The sequence below is a fragment of the Triticum aestivum genome, chromosome 4A (assembly GCF_018294505.1).
Source record: "Triticum aestivum cultivar Chinese Spring chromosome 4A, IWGSC CS RefSeq v2.1, whole genome shotgun sequence".
Taxonomy (NCBI): domain Eukaryota; kingdom Viridiplantae; phylum Streptophyta; class Magnoliopsida; order Poales; family Poaceae; genus Triticum; species Triticum aestivum.
In genome coordinates, this window is record NC_057803.1 from 181,965,084 (window position 1) to 181,979,668 (window position 14,585).

General features: G+C 53.4%; 1 protein-coding gene across 1 annotated transcript; it reads right to left on the reverse strand.

Moving 5' to 3' along the window:
* Positions 1-8,539: 8,539 nt before the first annotated feature.
* On the reverse strand, positions 8,540-12,283 carry LOC123085786 (serine/threonine-protein kinase AtPK2/AtPK19). Its single transcript, XM_044507493.1, has 7 exons — positions 12,095-12,283; positions 10,189-11,177; positions 10,004-10,086; positions 9,799-9,919; positions 9,539-9,712; positions 9,323-9,430; positions 8,540-9,031 (listed from the first exon to the last, which is right to left on the reverse strand). The coding sequence occupies exons 2-7, from the start codon at positions 10,846-10,848 to the stop codon at positions 8,732-8,734; spliced, it is 1,446 nt and encodes a 481-aa protein (XP_044363428.1). The 5' UTR covers positions 10,849-11,177; positions 12,095-12,283; the 3' UTR covers positions 8,540-8,731.
* Positions 12,284-14,585: the final 2,302 nt, after the last annotated feature.

The following is a 14,585-nucleotide window of genomic DNA, read 5'->3' on the forward strand; positions in this document are numbered from 1 at the left end:
CGAGAGCTGCTGCAGTGCAGGCTGCTGGAGGGCGGCCGCGACGTGCTGCTGGAGCGGGTGGCGGAGCTCCTGGGCTTCGCCGCCTCGGGGGCTCACCCCTTCTGCACCCAGCTCCCATCTCAAGCCCAGGGCGGCCCGCGCGGGGGCTCTGCGCGCGCCCGCGGGCTCCAAGGCTACTCTAACGCCAGCGAAGCCGTCGGCACCGGACCGGCGGCGGCGCTGCCCCCGCTCCCGGTCCGCGAAGAAGAAGGACTCGATGCGACCCACGGCCCTAGTGGACAGCCGCGCTACCACCCCACGGTGGGCGCGTCAAGCAGAGCTGCGTGGCGCGCGGAGCACTACGGCATGGCCTTCGGGATAACGGCGCCAGAAGAATACGTGCCCCTCATGATGGACCAAGGACACCCTCACGAGGGCGAACAAGGCTCGCTCCTCAGCCCAAACTGGGGGGACGAGGCGCCAGAAGCTGAGCCCTTCCAGGAGCCCCGGGACGGTCCCACTGGCCACGCTGGAGGCAACGACTATCGGGTACCGCTAATTCCTCAGGAGCAGGCATACGCTAATCATGGATCGCGGGAGGTGCAGGTCGCCACAGCGAGCAGCTGCCCCGCTCCCACAGTCTCCTACCCCTCGGAAGGAGGGCGCAGGGGGCTGCAGGAGAGGGGCCGAGATCCGACATCACCACCGCGGCGTTCGGAGCAAGGTGTTCTCAGGAGGTAGGCCCTCTGTTGGGGAGGTGCCTCAGGGTCTGCCCCTGGCGGAGGACCCGTGGTCGTCGGGGGAACCGCTGGCGACCGCTCTACCCCATCGGCGGCGTCCTGGTTTCCGGTCGTCGTTGATGGCACTAGAGTGTGGCGCAAGGCGGGGCCCTCGTCTGGCGATATGAAGCAAGGCTGGTACCTGTGAAGAAGGCCCAGTGCCTGTGAAGCTCGCCGCCCCGTGACACTCTCACGTAATAATGAGTGGGGCTGTACACGCCCCGGAGTCTCAGGGGTGCCGGCCTCAGGCCCTGGGGCTCCCTCCCACGCCCAGTGGCAGCACTTAGCTCCGCGCTGGTGAGAAGACGTCCAAGACTAGATTAGGTGCCGGACGCGGCCTTTTGTCTGCTTTCGTTGCTTTTCCCTTTGGTTGTCGCTTTCCCCCGCTACATTTAAGTTGGATTCGAATTTGAGATTTGTGTGTGTTCGGGGAAGGGGTGCTTAGTCTCGTTCGAGCAATTTCTCGCGTTTTGGTTACCACTTCGCCTCAGCTGCCTCCCCTCATGAGCCCTTCGCGAGCCGGGTTATGCCTAGCTTGCGCGCAGCCCAGACTGCCGCCGCGTCCTCTCAGGAGGGTTTTTTACTGCAGATCCTACGGATTCGGTCAGGGAACACTCAGGACACCACAGCCTCCCACAGGCTACTTTAGGGCCCGCACGGGACAAAGGTAAACTAGCCGACCAGCGCGTCGCTTAAGCCAACCACTTGGCGCGGGCGCATGGGCAATGTAACGTCTACTAGTACGAAGAACACAAATTTTACATAAGGGACTCCCCCTTCAAAATGCTCTCACAGCCATCAGGCTAAAACCTGAGTTCTATTCATGCAGGGTAAGGAAACAGGAACGATGCACGATCAGTCGGATAAATCCCCCAATGCGTCCTCAGGAGCACCACCCGAACCGTTGCTGGCGTCGCTGAACTCGCCATCGCTGTCTGCATCGCCGCCAGCGGCGTCAGGGCCGTTCACCACACCGCCTTCGTCGGCAGCCACGATCACGCCGTCGTTGTCTGAAGCGAGGGCCCTAACAAGAGCATCCACATTGTCTTCCATCCAGTGCGCCAGGTCGTCTCGGACGGCCTGGGGGACTGGGGCGATGGCGGCGTCGAAATCGAAGTGGGGATCCATGTTCCGGAGATAGCTAAAGACGCGAGAAAAGGCGCGCCCGAGCAGGGTGCGGCTCCTCTCCTCCACCAACCTGTCGGCCCTGACCGACCGTGCCTCTACCTGCGTCATCACGTCGGTGAAGAACTGAAGGTTGCCGGCGTAGTTGACTGCGTGCGGCTCGCCAACAGCCGCCTCGCAGATGTTGCCCAAGGCTGTGTTGGCTCTCTCCCGGAGCGTGGTGAGCATGGGGCCGTGCTCATGCTCCAGGATCCGCCGCTGACGTATCTCGTCCGCATTCTGGCGCGCGACGACCTCAGCCTCCTCCACCCGCTGGCGAAGAAGGAGCACCTCGGCCTCAGAGGTGGTTGACTCCCCTTGCGCTACCTCAAGGGCGGCCCGAAAAGCATCGGCCCGCCGCGTCGCTTCCTCCAGCTTGGCCCTCAAGGCAGCAGTCCTACCTTCAGCCTCGGCCCGGATCAACTCCAGCCTCTCCTCGAACTCGTGCTCGAGGTTCAAGCGCGCCATCGTCACCCGACGTCCGACCTCCTCCAGGACACAGGCTTCCCGTGCAGCGACATCATCCTCCGCCTACGTCACCAAGCGCTCCCTCGTCTCCAGACGCTCATACTCGCGGGTACGTTCGGCGGCTTCCAGCGTCAGCGCCTCCTCACGCTTCAGGAGCTCTGTTGGGTCGCCAGAGGCCACCATCATCGACGTGAGGGCTACCTCGCGCAGCTCCACTTGCTCCTCCAGTGAGTGGCACCAGGCCAGGAGCTCCCGAGCCCGCTCCTCCGCCACCTCTCGCCGTCGGTCAGCTTCCCGGGCCTCCTCAGCGGCCCAAGATCGGGCCTCCCGAGAGGCCACCAGCGACGCCTTGGCCTCTGCGTCGTCAAGGTCGCGCTGACGGCGCGCAAGGGCGATGGCGCCCTCCTGCTCGCGCCTCTCTGCAGCCAAGCGCAAGCCCTCGGCCTCAAGGCGCGCGTCTTCATCAGCAAGCTCCTCACCAAGCAGGCTCACCGCGTCAGCCGCCCTTCGAAGAAATCCTTGGAGAAGAGCGCGACGCTCCTGGGCGCACTCGAGCACGTCTTCCACACCATCATCTGCCCCGAGCAAGCGCCGGGGGCCACGAATCAGTACTCCCCCTCCGGGCAGGGGGCTGGGGGCTGGCACCCTCGCGACAGCCGGGCACGCCACGCCAGAAGCCCGGCCTGGAGCCAGCCCGTCCCCAGACGAGGAGTGCAGGGAGCGCCTCAGCCAATCGCAGTCCACGACCAGGCGAGAAGCCCAGGGCAGGCTGGCTACGCCACAAGAAGGCCCGCGAAGGAGGATCGCGAGGTGCGCAGGGCCACGATGCGCCTCGGGACGGTTCGCCTCTTCGATCGCCCTCACCGCAAGGCTCTGCTGCTCGGAGCGCTTGAGGACGGTGGAGGGGGCGAAGCCAAGGGAGACGGCACCTCAGCCATCTCCACGAGCTCGGCTAGAAGGGGCCTGCGGAGCAAGGATCAGTAAAAGCAACAGAAGGATCGGGAGCTGGGAAAGGAGAAGGCTTACTCATCAGTGGCGAAGTACTTCCTACGCTTCAACAGGCGACAAGGGTAATCGTCGCCCAGGGCCTCCCTTCTCTTCCGGAGGGCCTCAAAGTCCACGCGGAAGCGGCCCAAGAGTTGAGCGCAGGGATCAACCTGCGACAAAGACAGAGCGTCAAGGCGATCCGTGTCAGGGGCGCCTGCCTGATGCGCGCTGCCAATCGCCTCGCCAAGAGAAGTGGCTGAAGCCTCAGGGGCCTCAGTCGCAGGTGCTGAGGGCAGCTACTTGCCACCCTCAGCCTCAGCGACACGGGCCCCAAGAGCTGCTCCCTCATGAGCATCGCTCGGCGCTGTCACCCCGCCGGGAGCCCCCTCGGCCTCTGGCGCCTCATGCCTCCCTGCTCCGCCACTTGAGGAAGAGTCGCCTTGGCCGACTGGAAGGGCAGTCACCACCACTGGGTTCTCGCGAGGCCCCTGGAGGCCGGCGGGGTGCGGCCCCACTCATCGAAGATAGGCATCTGATTCACAAAATCACCCCTGTTCTGGCAGAGGTACAGCAAGGCCCCTCCCTGCTGGATGCTGCCAGGGTTGGGGTCCCCAGTCAGGATCAAGAGCGCTGGCCTCAGCACTTCAGGCGTCAGGTCCTCTTCCCGGAGCCTCATACGATCATCACGCCCGCTGAAGGCCCACATCCGGCGGGAGTGGCGTTGGAGAGGAGCAACGCGGTGTAGCAGGAACTCCTTCACCACCTTGGGCGATGTCACACCAAGCGATCTCAAGAACGCGAAGCGGTGCCAGACGAAGACGAGCCGGGGGCTCTCAAGCGTCTCCTGGCCCCAGCCCGAATTGGGGACAGCAGGCGAAGTTGGCTCCGATAGCAGGGGGCTGGGCACCCCTGCAACCACATACAGCCACCGCTCGCGGAACCCAGCCGCGGGCAAAGGGAGCCTGAAGTCAATCCCTGAGGCCGCTGTCTCAGGCGCGGCAACGAAGCTCACGCACGCCCAGCATTGGGTAGGGTCGACAAGGCGCAGAGAGAAGAAGTGGCACAGCAAGGCAACCGAAGGAAGGATGCCCATCATTGCCTCGCAAACAAAGGCGAAGACCGAAAGGAGGGTGATGGATTCAGGACCCAGATGCATCATGTGGATCTGATAGTGGGAAAGCACGGCATTGAAGAAATCAGAAAAGGGGGAACCAGACCCGCCCACAGGGCGTCGGCAAAACACGGGACCTCGGTGACTATCCTGTTGATGGAGAAGTGGGACGCGGGCCAGGCAGTCGTCCTCCCGCATTCATTGAAGATAGTAGCCAGAGCCGAGCTGACCTTGCCCAAGCCCTCGGCGGGGGCCGCCAACGGCGGCGAGCAAGGCGGAGGCATGGGTTTCTTCCCTCTTCCCTTCTTCGTTGGAGCCATGGCGATAGGAAGGGGGGGAGGTTCGAGATTGGGTTGAAAACAGAAGCTGGAGTTCGAGCGGAGGAAGGACAGAGGGCGCTCAAGCAACAGAAAGGGGAGCGGCTGTGTATGACTACGAGTTCGCCTAGCAAGGCGCAAAATAAGGGGGGCGTGAGGGAACAGTGCCGCCCACGCCCAACCAACCGCCACGCGGCGCCCAAGGCCGCGGGCTGTTAGGGACCGCGGCGCTTCGCTCTTGCCCTTTCGCCTCCCTGCACGGCCAAGTCCGGTCGCGCCTTGGGCCCGGGGGCTACTGTTGGCGTTCTGGGAACAGGGGTCCCCAGACTTGCCTGTATGCGGCCTGCGGCGTGGCTCAAAGGGAGCCCAGCACGGCCCGTCTTCATCAACACAGACCCAAGACCCTCGCGATGGGCCAAGCCTCGCGGGGCGGACGATACGGAGCTTCCTCAGGCACGGCCTCATCAGGCTGGCTCGCGAGGAGGCGGAGAGATCAAGGCGGGGTACCTCACGAGGTGCCCGTGACACAGGCCATGACGACCAAGGGTGCCAGGCAGGCGCCAGCCCGCGCAGTGTCCTTTTTTCCTCTTTGGTGCAAAGGGAGCAAGTGTAGGCGAGAGCATCAAGCAAAAGCATCCGTTTCGGTGCAACAAGACCAAGACCAGTCCAACGGCAGGGAAGAAGTCATTATGGAGCCCAAGCCAGCGTCACCACCAGAGCTTTTGGCAGGCGAGGACCAACTTTAATCAGGATAAGTATACCAGATGTTCCCCTCCAAAATGGTCAATTGTTGGCACCCTTCCCACTCAATATTTGGGAAGAGACTCAGGGCCTTTGCCTATAAATAGGACTAGCCACCCACAGAAGAGAGGGAGGGAGATCAGATCGCAATCGGAAAGAAAGAGAGAAGGGTGACTGAACTCCCCCTAGCAGTTCATCCCCCCAACCAAGAATAGACCTTCGCGAGGTTGTTCTTCCTTGTATTGCTCATTATCATCAGCCCAAGAGGCAATCCACCACACCACACACTGGAGTAGGGTATTACACCACAACGGTGGCCCAAACCAGTATAAACCCTGTGTCTCTTGTGCTGTTCTTTCCATAGCTTAGATCTCAGCGAGGCGGGGGGGTGCAGGTAGGTAGAAGGCAAAATCTCCGCGCGCACCCCAGTGTTCGAACCTCAAGGGTTTGCCGGAATCCGAAATCCGACACAGGTAACTGCTAAACACATGTGACGGAAGATTCGTGTTCATGAAACCTGACAACCTCCCAAGAAACAAATGCTACATGTTCAGAAAAATGGAATCTTCTGTTAGATGTGGCAAGAAGGCACGCTAGGTTGAAAATGAACAGAAACCTAACACAAAATTCTAACTCACCATGGCCCTTGAACTTGTATCCTTATTTCTTTTGAACTGCAACATTTTTGTGCAGGGGTCCGGCGAGCTCGCCATGGCGTCCACCACACGCAGAGGAAGATGAAGTGAGATCACATCCCCATGTGGAAATGCACCCCAAAAACAACACAAAGATCACATACATCATTCTGAACTCCGACCTTCTTTCTGCACATCATGTGATATTCTCCCCTTCCTGATAGTGGCCTTCTTCATTCCTATATTCACACGGGTAGCGAGCACCAGCAGCACATAGGTCTCTGCAGACACAATTTTTAAACATAGGCAAACAAGAATCCGCCACAAGCATTCAGGAAGATATTCTTTGTTTTTTTTTTTGGTCAAACTTGTGTCATGAACAAGCATTCTAAACAGGAGTGAGTGACAAGCATTCAGGAAGTGCATAAGTGTCAGATGCATAAGCTTCAAGCTTCGAGTCTCTATCCGATGTATAGTCCATTCGAGAAGAGAAGTGAAAAGCCCAACAACAATACTAGAATGACAACTGCCATTGGAGTTAGTCTGTCAATTCTTCACGTGGGCCCTAGTTCTGTTCTCACCTTGTTGTATGAGATCGCATCACAAGGAATTGCATCCGAGCTCCTGGCATTTCTACAATTTTCGATCAATGAACACAATTGGCCTGCTAACAGTCAACAGATTGGACTGCAGCCATACTTACTACAGAAGAAAATGGAGGTTTCGCAAAATCTACAGGGAACAGTCACCTTTTTGTGAAGAACATCAATGACATCCAGAGCACGATGCCTGCGGGGCTTCACCAACGAACATCAGGATGGCGCGACGGTGGTTGGAGAAGAAGTTTGAGCAGAGGAGGGGAAACCGTCCATGGTGAGTCAGAGGTGTGCAAACGAGGAAGAGCGCTGGCCCAGCGCGGGATCATGGGTGGAAGGCGGGGACAGTGGCTAGCGGGGTGAATGGCGCTGGTGCCGTAGCCTGGCGGGGTTAATGGCGGCTGGCGGCGCACTGGATCGGGTGGATCCAGCAGGGACGCACATTGACGTTGCCGGCAACGGGGATGCGGGAGGAGGTCGTCGACGGGGTTGCGGAGGAGGCCGCCGGCGGGGTTGCGGGAGGAAGCTCACGGTGGCGGCAGGTCTGCGGGATGAACATCGCGGCGGTGGTGGGGTCTGCGGGAGAAGGCCCGCGGCGGCGGAAGGTTCTGCGGGAGGAGGCACGCGGCAGCGGCAGGGTCTGCGGGAGGAGGCCCGCGGTGGCTGCGGGTTCTGCGGGAGGAGGCAGGCGGCGGTGGCGGGGTCTGCGGGAGGAGGCCCGCGGCGGCGGGCGGCGGGTCTGCCGGAGCAGGCCAATGGCGGCGCTGGTGTTCCGGAGATGGGAGGAATCGAGAGATTGGAGACGACTAGGAAGGTCGTGGGTAGATTATGCGTCGGTCCAGGATGTGATAGTGGGCCGGTCGGGTTGCTCTGTTTTTTGCTTTCACGGATCAGCAAAGTCCCATCGGGCTCTATATAAGGCTGATTGTGATCCAAATATTATTCTGATCCTAGGATCAGAATAGTGTTACTATAATTTCCCAAAGTCAACACTCCTTTTAAAAATGTCAGATATCTGAGAATTATCAAAGGACTTAGAAGATGCACATTTCTTATCACATGACGTACACCATAGAAGATTGCAATGGGCCTTCAGTTTAATATTTTTTATTCAACGGGTGTTTTTCCTTTTTGCAGGTAAGCAGCTGTGGTTATTGCCAAGAACTGGTTGAACCTATCGTTTTGGATCGTGTGCTGTAGGAGTGCCATTGTTTCACTATATGTTAAGGATACAAATCTATCCACCATTACCTTCTCGAGTTTTCCAAATCTCAAACTAGTCGGGCTAACACGTCTCCAGGCTCCGGCCTTCAGGTTAGCCATCCTATCATAAGGCTTCAGCATCGCACCATGGTTGTAGAACAGCCACCGCTCCTCTTCCATGAACTTCTGCCAGGCAGAAAACTTGAATAACAAACAGTGTTCATGCACATTCTCAGTGAGATTGATTTAGTAATTAAGATGCAACTAAAGAGTACTCCCTCCGTCCCAAAATATAAGAACGTTTCTAACACTAGCATAGTATCAAGAACGTTCTTATATTCTAGGACAGAGGAAGTAAAAGAAACAAACAGATTGCCACAAAGTCATTGCCAAGTCCCAAGCCCCCTCTTGGGTGATAGACAAATGAAGTATAAAACAAGCACAACAGCAGGTTTACATCCGGTTGCAGAACAGCCACCACTCTTCTTCCATGAACTTCTGCCAGGCAGAAAACTTGAATAGCAAACAGTGTTCATGCACATTCTCAGCGAGATTGATGGAAAGTAATTAAGATGCAACTAAAGAGTAAAAGAAACAAACGAATTGCCACAAAGTCATTGCCAAGTCCCAAGCCCCCTCTTGGGTGATAGACAAATGAAGTCTAAAACAAGCACAACAGCAGGTTCATCTTACAGTCTTGAGCAAAGATAAGATACTGGATTTCTTAGATACCACAATTATAAAGTAGTCTTTAGCCTAGAGGACTCGGCTTTTGAAGGAATGGCTCCGGCCGCACGTAACTGAACCCCACGAAGTTGCTATCTGCAGCAACAGGGCTGGCCACGGGAGAGTCCAGCACCGGCATACTCGTCCAGCACTCGTCAAAGTTTGCAATGCAGGTCTGCCCAGCAACATTTGGGCAGAAGCTTGGCTTGATCTGTCGAGCCTCTAGTTTCTTCCAGTTCACTGCCTTGAACCACTTGTGGTTCTTTATTTCGTCACTGCCGCCCGGTCCACTTCCAAGTCGCCTGCCAGCTTCTTTGTGCAGTAACTGAAAAAAAAACCGTGTTGAGATAGTAAGGCCAAATTAGCACCAAGGCATCCAGATTTAACTTCCAACTAACAAGGCATCAGTCATATCTCCGACAAGAGACATCCAGGGATCAGGGTTCACTACAAGCAATAAGGTGCGATTTTATTTATCTAGGACCAAGGCAACTTATCTTACCATATTTTTAGTTTGATTACCATATTTTAGTTTGATCACAAACTCAAACTGGGTTGACATTGAAAACAAGCAAAGGTCGATTGCGCAAGGTCAAGGTGAACGCAGCAAACTTACCCCTTTCAGCAGAGAGTGAACCTCACTAGACAAATACGTCGGAAGCTTCATCTTCTCCTTCACTATATTCTGCTGAATCTTGTCCCTGTTTCCACCAAAAAATGGGGGCTGCAACATATAGAAAAATAAGAATGTGCAAAGAAAAATATATCAGGCGGATAATTCATCTGAAATGCAGATATTTCTAATCAGAAGATTTCCCCTCAAACAACCAACCTTGCCCGTAAGCATTTCGAAAAGAAGGATCCCCACACTCCACCAGTCTGCAGCTTTATCATGACCTCTGCCCTGAACAATTTCTGGGGCCATATACTCCACAGTGCCGCACATTGAATTTGACCTAGTGTTCTCATCAAACTCCTTTGCCAGGCCAAAATCAGTTAGCATGGCCTACAATGGAAGACACACGTCAAGAAATTTCCCCTCTGGCGATCATAACATATAGACAGAAAAAGTGACATATGAAGGATCCTTACATGGCCATGAGCGTCCAATAAGATGTTCTCAGGCTTCAGATCTCTATGCATAATCCCATTGGCATGAAGGTGGGCTACAGCAGATACAATTTCAGCAGTATAGATGCGTCCAAGCTCCTCCCTACCACATACGTAGAAGCTTAATAAAAAGGTTGTCACATCTGGATAGGTGTAAAGGGAAGACTGCAGAATTAAATTAAATTACCTAAACAAGCCTTGTTGGTAAAGCTGAAAGAAGAGATGGCCCCCATTTACAAAGTCCAAGACTAGATAAAGTCGGTACTTAGTCTGCAAGTAAGTTTTGGTTTTAGCACTGGCAGATGCAAAACACTACAGATAAAATATAGCTTGAAAAAAACAGTGCACACACAGAAATGGTGCACGGCCTACCTGAAAGGAGTACCGCAGCTGCACCACAAAAGGATGATCAACTTTTGTCAGTATATCTCTCTCTGCTTTCATGTACTCAGCATGGTTCTTCTCCAAAATCTTGTCTTTCCTCATGACTTTCATTGCATAGATATCTGAAGTACACTTCCTTCTCACCTGATAGACTTTGCCAAATGCCCCTTGGCCAACAAGCTTCAAGAGTTCAAAGTCATCGAGTCCAACAGCCTCATTCTCCTTTGTTGTATCATTGAGCTCTTCATCACTAAGACTCCCCTGGCCACTTTTCTTTTCTTTAGAAAGACACTCTAGCAGATCTAATGAGCTATCGGACTCATGTAGAGTAAGCTTACTAAGTGGCAAGGATTGGCTAACAAGTGAAGTTGGGCCAACAAGAGAATGAGATCGCTTGGTAATGACTACAGGGTCATTGTAAACCTCCTCATTCGACTCGGCCAAAGGTGCAGGGCTGCCTGGAGTGAGAATGCTTACTTCTGTGGGGGTCTGGACCGCCGTAGCACCAAAAACATCGTTAAAATCAAACTCAACATTTTCAGGAAGGACAACATCTGGAGGCCCTTTTGGCAGAAGTATCATCCCTGTAAAGAGCTTGGGGCGTTGTGTATGGGTTGTTGTAACTGAAGGTATCTCAGAGGAAACCATCTTCAGGAACCAAGATTCAACACTTTGAGAATCTTGATGAAAGCTAGCGGTAGCTGCACGGCTTCCCACTACCAATTCTCAGAAATATAGAATGAACACCTTATGGGGCAGCTCTGTCTAAGGGAGGCTCCTTCCACAAATACCCAAGACAACAGAAGATGCAGGGCTGCGAACAATGGCCTTGAACAAGTGGAAGTTCACGGAGACAACAGGAAATCCAAGGAATCCCGGGTGAAGGCAGGGTGGGAAGCTTCCGTTGTTTCCCGATGAACAGGAAACTCTGGATGCCACTGTTCTTCCTGAATACATGAGATCAACTTGTCTATGGGCTGCACGCAGAAGGATATTATTATAGTTAATTCAACAATTTCACAAATAAGGAAGCTTGTACTAAGAAGAACATCATACTAGCATGCCTATTAAGAAGAACATTGGGATTATTCATCAGAGTATAAAACCATGTGCTGATCTGCAAACTGAATCGGTAGGGCACCGTGTTATCTTCAGCAGAGACTAAACGTAAAGACAGTTAAAGCGTGTTCTAAAAGTAATTTGCTACCTTAGTTAGAAAAAAGGGTTTTCCAATCAGAGGAACAACAGCATTCCAAATTTAGCCCCAAAAGTCATGAGACCCACCCAACCAGGATACGTCTCTACCTTGAAATAACCCCGATTGATGAAACGTCCATCCTATGCCCGATCTAGTGCCTATCCAAACACGAAGCCTGACTAAAATTGGCATTCCTATCTGCCAAGAATGGGGACGCATGTCAAAATAAACCCAGACAAAAAAAGAACGGGAAGCAAACTTATTGGAGAGCTCACAAATTTACTGCGTATCCACACCTCTCGCAGCTAACACCTAAATTAACCCTACAAAGCCATACTTTTTTAACATAATATACGCACCGAATTTACACTCAGAAGGACACAATTACCATGGGAGTTCAAGGCATCAGCTAAATCCCCAAATCGACCACTAGCCCCTGCCCCCTATGAGCGCCACAGATCCAAAGAACGGAATCCTGTGCAGATCTAACAGACCCACGAATCCGCGCCCAGGCACCAACGCAATTGGGCGCCGCGAAACCCGCAGCGCTCACCGGTCCGAAGAGCAATCGCAAAACCTTAACTGCACCCGAAATAATCGAAAAAAGACGCGTGCTCGAGACGGACGAACGTCCCGGCGAGGAGAAAATAGAAGGAAACGGAGGAGAGGAGGGCTGGAGAGACCACGGCGACGAACCTTTGCGGAGGGTGAGGGGGGCGGCTGGAAGCGGCGGCGAGTGCACGGCGATCCCCTGCGGCGGGGCGGCGAGGAGGCTCCTATTATAGAATAGGGGCGTGGTGTGCGGGGCTCCGGTAACCGTAAGGGGACGCGTGGCGGGCTCACATTGGTGGACTCCGTAACGGGATCGAGGGGGGCTCGCGATGCGGGTTGGCTTCTGGCGAATATGCTGCGCCGCCGAGATGGGCCGCCAGTTGGGCCACCTGGGGCCCACTGTCATGGTCACGGGGGGGAGGGAGAGGCTGGTGGTTGTCAATCCGCTCTGTCCTCGCGCAAAACGCGAGGGGTTATCTTGGTTTGGCGCCAAGGTTGCTTCTAGTTTTTGGTTTGGTTTCCCTCCTGCGAAAGGGATAGAGAGAGATAGAGCTCTGCCGTGTGCATTACTGTAAGCCAAGCCAAAGTTTTTCGTTTTTGTTTTTTTTCTGCGGGTCAAGCCAAAGGGAGCGTGTTAGAGAGGTTGTGTAAAGAATCTTGTTTTTATGGATCGGTTTGTTCTCTGAACCACACGCCTTATCTCTTTTTTCTTTTTGCGGGTGACGTCTTATCTCTTTTTGATTAGTTTGAAACTTTGAATTGCTTACCATGTGTCTTATCTCTATTTTTTTTAAAAGGAATGCCATCATGACTTATTTTATGGGTCCCGATAACTGCCACACGTGTGGTGTATCAGGTAGTTGTGCCACACGCCTCGTGTGGCATGTACAGCAACCAGCCGACACACCTACGTGTGGGCAAAACAACTAATGCTCACACACATCTTTTTTTCTCTCTTGAACCCTTTCACACGCGTGCGTGTGGGCGAAGTTGATAACGCCCACACGCCCGTATGTCAGGCCTCGTACCCTTCTGGTCCCGCACGCGACGCGTGACGCCTACCGCACGCCCGCAGTTGCCATGGTCCAGACCCTCGTCCATGTTCGTTTATCTGCAGTTGCCATGTCGGACAACTGCAGTTACCACGGTTGCTCAACTGCAGTTGCCATGTATGGTCTGATCTAATGTAGTTGCCATGATTTCATAACTTTAGGAGTTGTCACATACTAACACTAGGCAGTTGAGAGAGTTGTCATGTGCTCACAAGCATACTAGGGCAGTTGTCATGTAAAAAGGAAGAGTTGCCATCTGCTTACGTGCACGTTAGGGCAGTTGGCATGTACGTGCACGTTGGGGCAGTTGCCATGTACCATGCAAAAACACATGGCAACTCGGTAAAAAACAGTTGCCATCTGCTTACATGCACACTAGGCAGTTTGTCGTGTACCCTGCAAAAAAACATGGCAACTCGGATAAAAAAGAGAGTTGCCACATGCTTATAAAGCACACTAGAGGCAGTTGCCATGTGCGCTGCAAAAACACATGGCAACTAGCAGCTTACATGTGGGAGAGGAGACGGGCGTGTGGGCGAGATGGCACATGCCCACACACCAGCCCTTGTGCGTGACTGAAAATTGATGTGTGGGTGAACTGCTAAACACCCACACATCGGCCCCTCCGTGTGGTAAAACGGATGTGTGGGCGAACTATGTCACACACCACACACACGCCTTGTCCTACGTGCCACAGAAAATCAGCCAGATTGTGTCAAGATTCGTGCATATAGTACTGGACGGTGATGGATGCGTGTGGTCGAGATGGTCAACGCCCACACGTGTGGGCGTTAACATTTTCGTATTTTATTGACAGTTTTGCTAAGCCTCGGTCGACTGAGACTTAGTTATGTCTCAGTATGCTATATTTGTTCGATCTTGTGTGGAGATTCGTGCAACTTTTTTTTTAGTTTTTTTTCTTACTTATATATCATGTCACTTGACTGAGACTTGGTTAAGTCTCAGTAGATTGAGACCTAACTACATCTTTTTATTGATTAACACATGATGTCGTTCATGAGAAGCTCGAAAATAACAGAGAGAGAATTATCTACCCAATTACATGAAATATCATTCTCGTAACAATGTTTTACCACCTCAACGGTGCATGAATTGGACATCTCCTATCTCGAAACCAAGTCCACACAATCAACACACAATGTCGCACCTTCAGACCACCATGTAGACCATCCCATACACGCTTCTACTACTCCAGTAGAATCATACTCCACAATAATACTATGATGATATCCCATATTCTCATCGGCGCTACCAACAAAAGGCCCTCCCTCATAGCATATGCTCCCATCAACGATGCATTAGAAGCATCGGGAAATGAAAGTACACGTTGCAACAAAATTAGCGTGTGGATCACAAATCACTGCACTGTTAAAAATATGTCCTAGAGGCAATAATAATTTTATTTATTTATTTACACGTTCATAGTTAATGTTTATATTTCTATGCTATAATTGCACTGGTTCTTGAGTATATGAGATTCAGAGGGAAACTCAATTGCAAGTGTGAAATAAACACCAAGTAATGTATTGCAATTTCAATTTGTATGAACTTCCTTCCTCCCT